Genomic DNA, 14,998 nt, shown 5'->3' on the forward strand with positions numbered 1-14,998 from the left:
TAATTAAATTTATTATAAATTAGATTTATATTAAATATCGTGGTTGAGAGAATTAAACTATAGGCTATATTGTATTTGATACAATATAGAAACTATAGATTATATGTTACATGAGATATAACATATAGTTATGTATATATGTATATGTATAATAAATTAGTTATTCTATATATAGATATATATTATATTATTTTAAATTAAAATATTTTATTAATTCAATTTATTTTTTAATTAATGGGAGGAAAATAACTTTTCTCCCTAATAATCTTTCAACCCATGTAATGTGTAGGGTTGGTAGTGGAGGATATCTTCATCTTCATCCTATCAGATCCATGTGAAACAGAAGTGTTCTGTATTTTTTTCCTGCAATCTCATTCTGCCTTCAAAAGTAAAAATTCTCTCAAATCCCTTCTCTCACAAAAATAGTCAGAGCCCCATTCCTCTTGGATTCTCATCCAAAGAATATTGAGGTAGCCGTTCGTGGTGGTGTTCATTTGAGGGAATTCACGTGAAGATTAGATCTTGAAAGGTAAGGGTTCTGAAGTCTATTATTTCACCACTTCAACTCGTTTCTCATACTATTCTCTCTCGTCTTTCGATTTTATATCCCTCGACGATTGCACCTCTATACTCGAAACTCAACAAATGATACGATTCTCGATGCATGGTCACTAGATACCTAGATGCATGGTCACTCGATACATGTGCAATTGACACGTGTATACTCGATCATAGCCACGTTATACTCGATACTCGATTAATGTATACTCGATTATTTTGAACGTTTTGAATTCTTAACCCGTTTGAAGTCTATTATTTCACTACTTCAACTTGTTTCTTATTTTCTCTCTTCTTCCGATTTTATATCCCTCGACAATTGTGCCTCTACACTCGAAACTCTTTCAATTCTCTCTATATCAGTTAACATTCATTTCTTTGTTTATATTTTGGTATCATTCGTCTTTTTGTTTGTTATATTTTGGTATACCCGATACTCGATCAATACGATTTTCATTTTGGTTTCATATCTTGCATGTTTGGTTGGAATTCAATTTTTTTTTTTCGATTTTCATATTTTTGGTATTCAAACCTTCTAGAGTTTAGGGTTTGAGTAGGATAAGTCATAAAGGTGAAAAATATGTTGCATAGAGTAAACAAATTGATATTGCACTCTCTAACTGCAGCAATAGTGTGCGAAAACAAAATCTCCAAACACTGGAATTGTATGCAACTACATTTTCAAGTGTTAAGGTTGACGATACCATCTAATCCACCTTCCTCGACATGAAATCTATAACAATCGATTGGATTTACTCGGTGTCGCCTAGCTCTTAAACTCATTATTTCTTCTGCATACTTTGAATGTGTCAATATACTATTTGACCACATTGTTCCCCTCTCATAAAACCAACCTTGAAGTAGACCTCTTATGTATTCTAGCAACCAAGGTATTGGCAACACTCGGGCTTCTTTGGTAATAACATTGAAGCATTCGGCATTATTGTTGGTCATGTTATCATATCGGTTCCAAACTGGTAACACTGTGTCCATCGCTGAATATTAGCATCCTTAAATATCTTGCAAGTGAACCATTGTTATAATTCACTATTTAGACCCAATGGCGCTTGAATTCTAATTCTCGATACGTTCTGTAAGCATCGTTAAAAAAACTTCTAATGGACTTGTCCTTGAAATATCACATCCGTCCATTTTAATTACTTGAATGACCCACTTACAAGTCGGGTGTAAACACTGAATAGTATACAATTTTTTGTTTGATTTTTTACCCCGTAGCTCAAAGTTATTCTTAATGGCCAACATGGCTAACCTCATTTTCACATCACTTTTACTAATGAAAATTTGACCTACTTCAACTGTATCCCCCAACCCTACAAACAACTGTGGTTGCATGATCAAGTCCCCCATTCTAGCATTACTACTAGATGGTAGTACAATGCATAGATTTTGGTGAGGCACACTCCCAACAAAATAACCAAAATCATTTGACAAAATTATAGTTGGTTGTTCTTCATTCACAATAGAAGGACCACTCCTTAAAACAACTTAGGTTGGTTGTTCTTCATTCGTAGCCTCTTCTTCTTCTATCATCAAATTATCATTTACACATGTCCCAACCTCTTCTATTGTCACATTCGGATGCAATACATTCGCTATATTAACATTGATGTTTTCGTTTTTCAGTGAGACACCCGATGGACAAAACATCATTCTCATTGACATCCGCTCCATACATGGGTTGGTCTTCTCTCTTTGGGTAATCAAATGTTACCTCGCGATGAATTTCTTCAATTTTCTCAAAACTTACAAATACCTGCAGTCTAGTACAGTCATACTCTGAGAGGAGAAATTTAACATCAACATCGTCCATTAAGCATACTGAAGGAGAATCAATATCCATCTTATATTTTACCCTTATTATAATCTTGAACTCTATTGAACTAACTTGCATGATCTCATATACTGAGTTACCAATTCATTATATGTCAATGTGCTTGAAACTAGCAAATGCTTCAAATGGCCTCGAATATAGTGTTCTTCTATGTCGTCCCATGTACCACCATAACGTAAGAATATATACTTCTCCATCCTTTAAGAAAAAACAATACAAAAAATGAGCAGTTAGGAAAATTAGTTATTGTTAAATACTCGCTATACTCGATCCTCGATATACGCTCTTCGTTACACGATACTCGATACCTAGTACTCGCCCCTCGATACTCAGTATTCTTAACTCGATGCTTACTGTTTCATAGCTTTCTTTCCCTTTATCCCCACTCCATTGGAAGCTACTCGCATGTCTTAGTGCACAAACTCACACTCACTCGTTCTCTTTGTTACATTCATACGTCTCGCACAACGTCAAAAAAGTAAAAAACATGAGCAAAAAATGAGAAAAAAAACTAGCACATTTACTTACTTGAGGTGTGAGACAGTATATTGAAATGATTTGAATGCCTTTATAACTTGACCTCTGTTAAGAAAAGCAGGTTTTGTGAAGTGGGTTTTTTGGAGGGAAAGAGAGCTCAATTTTCTCTTTTGTGTTTCAATTCTATTTGTTCTTAGTTAATAAAAAAAAATTACTTCACATTTCAAGAATAGTGAGAATTGTCAGAAAAATCCCCAAGTTATGTATTTTCGTACAAGAGCATTAACTACAGTGCATATCCTTCGACAGGTGCAAGCAATTCAAAATGAACAAGTATACATTAATCGAGTATCGAGTGCGGATGGTTATGATCGAGTATACATGTGTCAATTGCACACGTATCGAGTGATTGTGCATCGAGGATCAAGTTCCTTGGTAGTGTCAGGCGCGTAGGGTGCATCTCAGGGGCGAAGCGGTAAAATCATATGTGGATGACATCAGCAGAAAACCATTTTCATTACTTTTTCTATAGGTGGCCATTTTTCATTTGGGCCTCCCAAATGAGGCCATCTGTACAAAAAACCCTTTTGAGTGTGTAGTGCCGGAGGAAAAGGTTGACGATTAGGTTGAGTAGGTTAAGAACGTGGGGGGGAGAGTTGAGTAGGGGTTATAGTTGGAGTATGTATGGGAGTAGAAGGAGTCACGACTAATGTGACTAAATTTCAGAGGTAGAAGATGACAAAGATGACAAAGGTCCTTCTCCAATCGCCATGAAAAGAAAATTGATGAGCTCACGACTCTGATACCATAAAAGACTATTAAAAAACAGTCTGTACATTGAGAGATATTTTGAGAATGTTCTTAAATGAAAAGAGGAAAAACAGTATACAATATAAAGCCATACATAAAGACACATGTAGACAACAGATAGGAGAAAGAATAACAGAAAATAGCCCAAGAAATACTAGAGAAGAATGACATTTTATCGGTATAATTGGAGTAAAGTCTTAGAGTTCGACATTTTATAAAATTATTTTCTCTTAAATTAATATTGAATTTCACTTGTTAGCCGTTTAACAAATTAAAATTTGAATTTTTTAGGAGATACAAGAGGGTAGAACCAAATTTGTAACTTAAGGCCACATATCCAAATATCTAAGGCTGTGGATGAGCTTCTCAGCCTTTTCTAAAATTTCCTCTTTTCACAGCACTAAGGAAATCGAATTGTAAGTGAATATAATATATATATATATATATGGTGTGTTGCAATGCAACCACAATTTGAGTTGGTTGAATCTTACCCGCACGAAGAGTTTTGTACTGCTTCCCAAGTTGTAATGCAAGTTGAATAATGGGATGGGCAAGGCCATTTATTTATCTCTGGACATTGGGAGAGTATATGAATGAATGTTAGAATTGCGAAGATTATTATTATCATTTGTTACGAAATCGACAATTAAAGAAACGTAGAAATAAAAAAGATTAACACATAAATATACGTGGTTCACTAACATTGTATTGACTACGTCTACAGGCAGGGAGAGAACAGTGAAGAATATTTTCAAAAAAATTACATCAAACGGCGTTTTTAGGGTTAGAGAGTTTATATAGCGCACTACTCTAAACCATAGGGTCATAATCGTAAATAACTACAAATAAATAAATAGGCTAAATACGAATTTTGAATAACTACAAATAAATAAATAAGTAAATAACTACTCTAAACTCGGATAGCAAGACCCCATACTTAGTTGTTCGAAGCGCCAACAAACAAATTCAAAGCATTTCAACATCGTTAATATTGAAAATTGAAAAAGCAATAAAAAGAAGATTATATTGTGGGGTGGCAAGCCAGCTAGAAGGCAAATTGGCCTGAGGGTACATATATCTGTCCTTGTTTCCACAATTTTCATTATAATCTTTATTTTGAAGTTTCTTTTGTCCATTTTCTACCCCAAAAAATCCGCATATGGGGTCCCTGACTCCCTCTCTTCCTTTTTTTCTTTGAGTTTCAAAATCAAAGTCTTTCACCCATCCATTTCATTTATTTATTATCTTTGCTTCTTCTCTCTTTATAGATGTATATATCAACTTGCTTACTTTATACGATATACGTATATATTGAGGCCCCCCCTTATGTATACGGTATACTTCACCACCTACCTTGTATACGTCCATGGAACTACTAAGCTAATTCAATTTAACCTTTGGTTTTTTACTACATTAAATTTAGAATATGTGAAAATTTGATGAATCTAATACAAAACAACTTAAGGTGTATATAACGTCGTAACACTATTAATGACCATAAATCTCACATAGAGGTTCACAGTATATTCATTTCAAATGCAAGAAGTACACACTCGTACAATAAAGAGGCTAACCCTACAGGAAAGCAAACACCCAAATATATATGAACGACTATAAGGATAACTTCTTAAAGGAAGAAAATCTTCATCGAGAAATATATGGAATTTTGTTCTTGTAAATCCGAAAAAAATAAAAAAAATATTTTTTTTTCCAAATAAAAACTACTCAGATTGAAACATGTGTTTGACATGTCACATAACAAACTATATGACATTTTGTCGATAAAAAATTTAATCAATTCAACAACACTAACAATATGAATATAATAATTTAATGACGTAAGACTTGAGGATAACATATCTACACGAACCCGAAAAAAAAAAAGTGAGATTCTCCTTAACAATTTATGCTAACTAGAGGAGGGAGAAGTAATGGAAAAAAAAATTAGCTAAGAACCTATCGTGTCATACACAATTTTCACAAAATGTAATATAATGTTTACCTTACTCTACATATGATGGATATTTCTTTTATTTATAATAAATGTTTACATTATTTGTTACTAATTACAACCAAATCATAATTTGATTAACAATGTAGTTTTAGTAATAGTGTTACTTCCAGCTCTCAAATATCTATAAAGTTGAAGGTGGACTAAAAAAAGAGTAATTAAAGTTATATTTGATAATTATTTAGTTTTAAAAAATTGGGATTGTTTTTCCACAATATTTGTTATAATTATTTCCATGTTTCTTAAGTAAAAGAATTGAATGGCGTGATGAAGGCACTAAAGACGTGTCAATCTAGTTGAGATATTTGGGTACGATTATTGATCATTGACCTTTAATACTCTTTATAAAAAAATAGAAAATTTGAATTTTAAGAAAAAATTTATAAAAAAAAATACATTTAACATCATCTTTGAAAACACTGGTAGAAAGAATATAATAAAGTAAAGAAACCTAAAGTGGAAGAGATATTTATCAACTTATTTAAAAAAAAAATTAAAAACCAGAAAATCAAATGGTTAACAAGATTAAAAACCTATTATATGAGCTTAGTCTCACTAATGACTGAAAAAATTTATTCATAGTAAATGATTTTTTCAAAAAAAATAAAAAAATAAAAAGGAAAGAGAGAGCTACCTAAGTATGAGTATGAATTATTGGATCTAATGAATCTAAATATCATTATTAAACCTACAAGTTTGATTAAGTCAGTAAACATTTGAGTCAATTTAATTATTTTGGTTGAATATATATTATTAACCAAGAAAAGGTCGTTCTTTCTCTTATTTATTTCTAGAACTACGTTTAATGTAGAGTAATTGACATTATGGATTTATATTGTTGGTTTAAATATTCATTAATTCTTTAAAAACAAGTGAGAGATGAGTTGATGAAGACCCCAAAGTAAACACGTGAAATTTAAATATTGACAATTAAAAGAATACTACCATTAGCAAAAGTAAATTAACAATAATTACAAGTTTCGAATTTAAGCATTAATAACCAGAAAAAGTAGAAATTACGAATCAAAGCCTTATGAATTACCTACCAAACCTGCAAAAATTCACACTTAAAATTTTCAAAACAATAAAATAGGTTTTTTTTTAAAAAAAAAATGTACAAAATTTTGTTCCTAAAGTGCAAACTTGATTATTCCAATCCATTATCTGCAATTCGTAATATTCGAATTCCGCAATGGACTGTTAATATTCGAAAAAGAAATTTTCCAAGCTTTAAGCTCTCCATCAAGGCTCCCACTACACACAGATACGACACCGTTTAACATCTCCTCCGGCTCCGACACAACCACCAGCGATTTCACCGGTTTTTTATGACCTTCCAGTACTGACAAACAATTATAACTCCCATCTGCTCCACGTCGCCACACCCTCACCGTCCGATCTGCGGACCCACTCAACAACAATTCAGAGACGTAGATCAAACACAGAATCGCATTTTTGTGACCCCTCAATGCTCCGATCACCGCCATGTATTTCGCGCTGTCTTCTCTTTCCCAAACCAGAACCGACCGGTCGCACGCCCCGGAGAATAGCAACGAACCGTCGTCGTTTAACGCCAATGCATTCACCGCCGATTTGTGCTTCTCTAAAGTCGCTACAAGTACATGTCGTTTCTCCGTCTCCGGTTTCTCCCACACTCGGATTTTCCGATCGGCTGAACCGGTGTACACAGTCCCCCTGGCGGAAACAGCCACCGCGTTTACGGCGTCTTCGTGCGCTGCTTTCACCGACTCGATGCACCGGTGGTTGGAGCCTCGCCAGATTTTCAAACTCCGATCCCAAGACACAGAGTAAATCGAATCGTTGTTGACGGCGAGTCCAGTGACAGCGTCGGCGTGTTGAATCCAGAGGACTTTTTTGTGACGACGGACGTTGACGTAATTCTTCGGGAGTATAAATCGGCGAAGGCGGTCGTTGACTGTAGGGAGAGTGTTGACTAATTTGAATTGATTGTTCTTCTTCTCAGGTAAATTCCAGACGCGGATTTTGCCGTCTTGATGAGAAGTGAGGATTTCGCGGTGGAGGAAGGCGATTCCCTTAACGGAACCAGAGGAGGAATCTTGAGCATTGAATGTTGTGATGTGGGAGAAAGTGATTCGATCGTAGACGTTGATTACGTGAGCGGTGGCGACGTAGAGGTAAGCACCGTGAACGGCGAGATGGGAGATTGGGAGCTTGAAAGAGGCGACGGGGAATTGAGAAAGAGTGACGTTGAAGGAATCGGTGGCGGTGGGGAGTTTCTGAAGAGATGGAATGGATGGTAGAGATTGAAGGGAGAGATTGCTCTGGAGACTGGAACAGCTCGTGTCGGAACTAGGAGTCGACGACGATGATGAGTTAGCCGACGTGTCGGAAAGGCTGCTGGCGTCGGAAATTAAATAGGAGGAGGAATCGGGCGGTTTATTATTACTGGGTTCGGCGGAAGAAGCGGCGGCGGTGGAGCAGGGGAGTAGCCAGGATCGTACCCTCATGCCGGCGAGTGAAGAACAGAGGAACCAGGGGAAGATGAAGAAATGGTGATGAAATGGAGTTAAGGGAAAGGTATATATAGAGGAAGAAGAAAGGGGTAGAGGATGGCCATTGAGAAATTGCCACGTGGAGATAAGCTATTGTCTTCACGATACGGTGCGTCCGAGGTAAGAAAGAATTAAGCCTATTCACTAGAGGGTCAATTTTGGAATAAGAAAAAGGGTGTAATTTCTAATTTCTTGGGTCAACATAAATGGTAAATCTCTTGGGTCAACATAAATGGTAACTTTATTCCAAGCCCACCAAAATAATAATACCATTACGGCTAATAATAACAAATTAATTATTAATAGTATCGTATGAGTTACTTTAAATATTTCTGCCTAGATTTTGAACATTTATCGTGATAAAAAAATTTCATATATTACTGAAATATCTCCACTTATCAGATATCATGTCAAACTATTTTAAAAATAGGTTAGAAACTTGTTAACTTTAATGTGGAACCCACAAATATTTATGAAGTCAAATTTATAGTGTGAATAAGGGGAAGTATTATGTTCTTCTATAATACTAGAAAAAATCCATTGATAATTATAAGAATGTATTAAGAGCGTGTTACTTTCCATACTATCTCTCACGAGGAAGAGCACAAAGGCAAGAAGGAAAAATTTTAGCGCATGATAACACGGAGAAAGATATATCACTATATTGAAGTTTAGCCAAAATTTGAAACCCAGAATAGAAAGAAAAAAGACACGGACAATGTAGCATATAAAAGTGTAAGTCAACTAAATAAAATGAAGCGAATAAAATTTTAAAAATTCAAATGAAAAAGATAAAGTGAGAATTTTATAATATTGACGTTGAATAGAGGTTGGATTCCTCGTCCAACGTATGGTAAATAATAAGAAGAATAAAAAAAGAGTTGGTGGTGAGGGTAAAAAAGAAGGGTAAAAGTGAAGAAAGAAAGGGAAGATAGGAGGAATTGAAGGACAAGTTGAAAGGCAAGGAAGACAGGAAGGTCATAGTTAAGCTAATTGCAAGTGGGCGTTGAAAGGGAACGCGGCTATGGGAATAATGAGTGAGATGGGTCTCTTTTCTTTGAAGTTTCGTATACATATATTATCTGTGTTCTTGTTTTTGTTTTTTTGGATGGCGTCCATTTCAACAAATTCCACCTCAGGATCAAATTTAATTATAATATTATACTTTTAATAACTTTCTCAATTTCCAATTTTATGTTTAATAGATTTTTTATAGTCTTTGTAAAGGTGTAAGTCCGTGACTTTTTCGATTTGTTTGCTATTTTTAAGAGTTCAATGACCTATAAGACCCAAAATTGAAAGAATATAGATTTATTAGATACATCTTAAAATTAAAAAATCTATTTGATACCGATACAAAAGTTTAGGATCTGAGTGACAATTATTTTGTTATTATTTTTATGTTTTTGAAATTTATGCTAGTTTTCTCCAATTTTCTTCATATGGTTCACTTTTTTTTTTTTTTTTAAAGACACATCTCAATTCTTCGTCAAAATATAATAACAAAAATAAGTATTCAAAAACTATTTTTTAAGGTCCCGTCTAGTAGTTCATGTTGGCGGTCTAACAAAGAAGCGAAGTAGTGGTCTCTTTCTTTCCATTATGAATGACACGCTTCGCCTGCTCTCTCCTCGTGTCCACTCTTAAAAGTGTTTCAAAAGTTATTTTGTTAATTTTTTTTCCCAAAATGACTTACTTTGAAAATTAAACCCTTGAAAAGTTATTCCAAACACACCTTTAGTTTATTACAATGATTTGCATATTCTTTAAGTACAAATGTTGAATTCTTAGCCAAGTTTAAAAAAATAAAACAAGTTCTTAAAAACTATTTGTTTTTAGTTTCCAAAATTTGACGTGATTTTTTAAAATATCGATAAAAGGTAAATAACAAAGTAAGAAATTTAGAGGTAGAAAAAATATTTTTAAGTTTAATTTTCAAAAACCTAAAATCAAAACCAAATGATTATCAAATTAGACCTTAATTTTCAAACTTGGCTTAAGGCTCGTTTGGATTGATTTTGAAGCGTGTAAAAATGATTTTAAAGCAATTTTAACGGCTCTAAGTATTTGGTAAAATTGATTATATATTAATTTTTACCGAATCACTTTTTTATTTACTTCTATATTGAGTAAAATCAGGTAATTAGTAGCTTTTAAGAATAGATTTAAATTTGCCACCTTCACTAACGAACTTAAAACTCTTTATTTTATCCTTCTAAAAATATGCCTCCACTAACAAACTTTGTTGCATGTAGGTAATCTTCGACGGTTATAAATGAATTTTTGACTAGCCAAGAAGACAAATGACCCTGCATCTTTTTTATCTCCCCCCTTTTATTTTTTTTTTTTTTTTTTTTTTAGTATTTTCTAATGTTAACTTAATTTTGAATCAGTAAATACCATTTTTAGAGTATGGACAAAAAAACAAAAACCGGAAGGTTCATAAGTATTATTTCAATGAAAATAGTGAAGAGCTTCATAATTCTTATATTGAATCACAATAATATTATTATTTTTCATATTTATATGTTTAAAATTAAGATATTATATTTTTTTTTTTTTATATTTATAAGTTTAAAATTAAGAGATTATATTGTTACAAATTTGATGATAAGAAGATTTACTTGAACTTTTATTTTCTTATTATATATTTTCATTATAATTGAAATAACTTTTAGTTGGATATTATTTATTATAATAATCGTTTCTCCTAATATTTTATTAAACAAAATAAATATTATATAAAGTATTGTAAAAGTGTTTAAAATAATAATATGTCTACTTTGGTCAATACAATTAAACGACGACAATTTAGTATTTACTTATCAAATATTGTAAATTGCTCTTTCATTTTCTTAATTGAAATTTATCGAACACTAATCTACTTAATTGTAAAGCTGATTATCTCAATTGACAACATTTTTTTAAAAGTTACAACAATTCTAAACTAAGTCTTAATGTTTTAAAACACAGATAAAAGATAGACAATATATATAACATAGAAATTTATAGGGGAAAGAATTTAGGTCACGTTTATCAATTCGTAATGAAAACTAGTATAATTGTAACCAATTCTTTGACAGATCAATCGTAATCGACTTCCATCACAAATGTTCTTAGATCACTTTTGATCGCATTTGCCTACAATTAAGAATTTTGTCAAATTTACTGTAATCGTTATAGTTACACTTACCTTTGAGAGTCAAACCGTAATGGTAACGGCAACGACATAGTAAATGTGTCAAAATTCATAGTTTTTTCTTTGAGTAATAATAATGGTAATGATAACCATAACCATAATGATAACGGTAACAATACGATGCAATTTTGGTGCAATTCAATTGATCACCATACACTCTTCATTCATATTACATTACTTGATTATAAATTTTCAAATGGGATTTACTTGTCAGTATGAATGCGAAACGTCAATAAACACTAACAAATGTAAAAAAATGAGTCCCACTTTCTAAATTAACTTTCTTTTATTGTAATACACCTTTCGAGTGACTTTAGAAGCTTAATTTCAAAAATTAAAATTAAAGAAGAAAAATCTTTAAAAAAAATCTAAAACAAAAAAGACCAAACTGGACCCTAGGAATTAAAATTGTGACTTTAAACTTTAATTAATTAATTTATAAATATAATGTATTTATGATGATGATGGGTGACATTCAGTTTGTTGATGGTAGCCAATGGGTTTCTTTTCTTTTTGCTTTTTAACATTTTGTCCCTTCTTGGATTACTGTTTTTAGCTGACTTATCCATTTTATATCAAAACACAGAGGACAATGTAATATTAAATAAACTCCAACTTGTACAATGTAAAAGTTATTTTGCTTTTGCTTTTGCTTTCTTATTCTAAGAAGAAGACGAACAAAAAAAAGTTACTTTTGGTTTATTCCACCAAATTATTTTATATAACAACGTAGGATTGTTAGCTTTCTTAAATCCGTATTTAGTGTTGGAATGATTGAAAATATCTTAATATATAGGTTGGTCTTATAATCCTTTCGACTTCATTTGATAAATATTTCGTTTTTTGTTCTGATTTTTAAGAATTAAGCCTATTTTTTTCCTATTTTTTACAATGATTTGCATATTTCTTAAGTACCATGGTAGAATTCTTAGCCAAAATCCAAAAACAAAAACAACTCTTTAAAAACTATTTTTTAATTCTAAAATTTTGGTTTGATTACATGGTTTAAAAAAGTAGATAGCAAATGAAGAAATTTGAAAGTGAAAGTAGTGTTTATAAGTTCAATTTTTAGAAATAAAAAACAAAAAACCAAATGGTTACAAAACAGAACCTTTGTTTTTTGTTTTTAGTTTTTGAAAATTAGCATATTTCCTCCTTATTTCTTACAATGATTTGCATATTTCTTTAAGTACATTGGTCAAATTCTTAGTCAAATTCCAAAAATAAAAATAATTTTTTAAAAGCTACTTTTTTTTAGTTTTCAAATTCTGCCTTGATTTTCTAAACCATTGATAAAAAATAGACAATAAAAGAAGAAATTAAAAGATGTAAGTAGTATTTATAGACTTAATTTTTAAAAATAAAAAATAAAAAACCAAATGAACCATAATCTTATACTTTAGTCATTTCCATTCTAATTCATACTATATTTAAAATGTATTTGCTTCCTTAACTTTTAAAATATTTAAATATTTATCTTAGTCCCTATATATATTTCTTTAAGCTTTTAACAATTCTATTTTACTTCTTAAAATTTAAACAATAATTTGATATTACTATTATTTTGCAACCTAATATCTATCCATTCAAATCTCAGGATCGACTTTTGGATGGTTATAGATATATATTATCGAGTTACACTTAAAGTTAACCACCCAATTTTTGTTTCAACCAGTTTATTTTGCTTCAATATATACCAACATCATCACATTAATAGCAAAATTTGTTATTTCTAAAATCTCATGAGCTAAATAATTTGTTTAAAAGTTCAGAAAATCAAGAGAGTTTTTAATAAAAAAAAAAAAAAACTAAAATATATATTTTATCAAGTGAACGTTCAAAAATCAAAATGAGATTTAAATTATCTTTATACTAATAAATTACTCATAGATATCTCAATCGGTTTTTTAAATCTTTTAACACTTTCAAAAGAGGATAACATTATAGAGTATTCGAACTAGAAATCTTTTAATTTTAATTGTACATTTATCATCTACAATCTAGAGGACGAATCTATTAATTAGAATTAAATGATCCATATATTTGTTTTTTTTTTTTTTTTGTTATAATGAAAGCTACATAATTTGCATATTTTTAATGGGTAAAGTTAAGTGAGTAAATTAAAATGTCTTCCTTTAAGCATGACAATAATTTCTCAAAATGCATATTTTTCTCCAACCACTCATTTGTTTCCTCAAGTTGGCAATTAAAAAACATGATGGATGTAAGCAAAATTGCTTTTCAATAACATTATGACAATCTTTGATTTGTCAATGCCTTTTTTTATAATCTAATATAGATATTGGATTTTGGAATTTCCCTCCTACACATCATAATCATATTTGGATTTTATAGGATAAACCATATTTAATTTTGTTATAATCTCTTTCTATTTCATATAATTAATCTTGATTTATTATTTCCATACATATCTAGTTGGATGATGTAATTATTTATTGCATTGGGACCTTTTCTCAAGGATTTCTTTTTTATGATTACTTTTTCTAGGAAATTGTACATATAAAATAATAAATAATAAAACCTTTTTCCTATGGGTTTTAAGTTTAATTTCTATTCCGTTCTAAATTTTAAAATTTTATTTTTTTAATTTTTAAGTTTTGAATTTGGTTTTAATTTAATTTTTAAATTTTTAAATATTATAATTTTACGTTTGAATTTTATTTCATTTTTTTTTTTTTTAAATTTCAAAATGTACATTTTTAATCTCAATTTTTTTTATTAAGTTAATATCAATATTCAATCTTTAATGTTAATGTCAATTAATTAATTTAAAAAATTATAATTAATTAAGTTTCACTATTTTTATCGCTATTAAAATTAATTTTTAAATTCACTTTATAATTATTTTATAAGAGTTTACCAAAAAAATGAAGGTTAAACGCATAAATCTTGAAAACGAGGAACCAAATTTAAACAAAAATTCAAAACTTAAAAGACTAAGTAACCGTTTGGATTGACTTGAGAAAAAATATTTTTTAAAAAACTCATTTTTATTTAAATACTTTTGATAAAAATCGTTGAAAATACATTTTAAAAGTTATTTTGAGTGGTTCCAAAACATATTCTAAACGCACTCTAAAAATGTAGCGACCAAGAACATAAGAATAAAAAGATATTGTTTTTTGCAAAAGAATTAATAAATAAAAGCAACTTTTTCCCCACACTCTATCAAATGGTCAGTCATTTTCTGTGGAGATAAACCCTATGAGCAAAGGCCCAACATGATTGTGATATAATACATTAAAACATACAATTCAAACAGAAGCTTGGCCACATTTATTCAATTTAATACAAGAGGGACCTCGCTGTAGCATAGGGGGACGACCATTAAACAATGATATAATAGCACAATGAGACCAAAAAATATACATTAATTTAATTTTCTTGTGAAAATAGTTTTTTGTAGTTGTGTAGTTGTATCAAGTGTTTGTTTTCATTGAATTTAAGTACTTGATTATAGGGTTGAAATGAATTGCTTTTTTAGTTGAGTTTAGAGATTTCTAGAACAACCTAAATTATGTTATGTCCATTTTGAG

General features: G+C 30.7%; 1 protein-coding gene across 1 annotated transcript; it reads right to left on the reverse strand.

Moving 5' to 3' along the window:
• Positions 1-6,631: 6,631 nt before the first annotated feature.
• Positions 6,632-8,251, reverse strand: LOC120082094 (protein JINGUBANG-like). Its single transcript, XM_039037318.1, has one exon. The coding sequence runs from the start codon at positions 8,195-8,197 to the stop codon at positions 6,869-6,871; it is 1,329 nt and encodes a 442-aa protein (XP_038893246.1). The 5' UTR covers positions 8,198-8,251; the 3' UTR covers positions 6,632-6,868.
• Between the last annotated feature and the right edge of the window lie 6,747 nt (positions 8,252-14,998).

Source organism: Benincasa hispida, chromosome 7 (assembly GCF_009727055.1).
Source record: "Benincasa hispida cultivar B227 chromosome 7, ASM972705v1, whole genome shotgun sequence".
Lineage (NCBI taxonomy): Eukaryota > Viridiplantae > Streptophyta > Magnoliopsida > Cucurbitales > Cucurbitaceae > Benincasa > Benincasa hispida.

Coding starts and splice junctions, on each gene's coding strand:
- LOC120082094 (XM_039037318.1), bottom strand. CDS start 8,197: ATGAGGGTACGATCCTGGCTACTCCCCTGCTCCACCGCCGCCGCTTCT.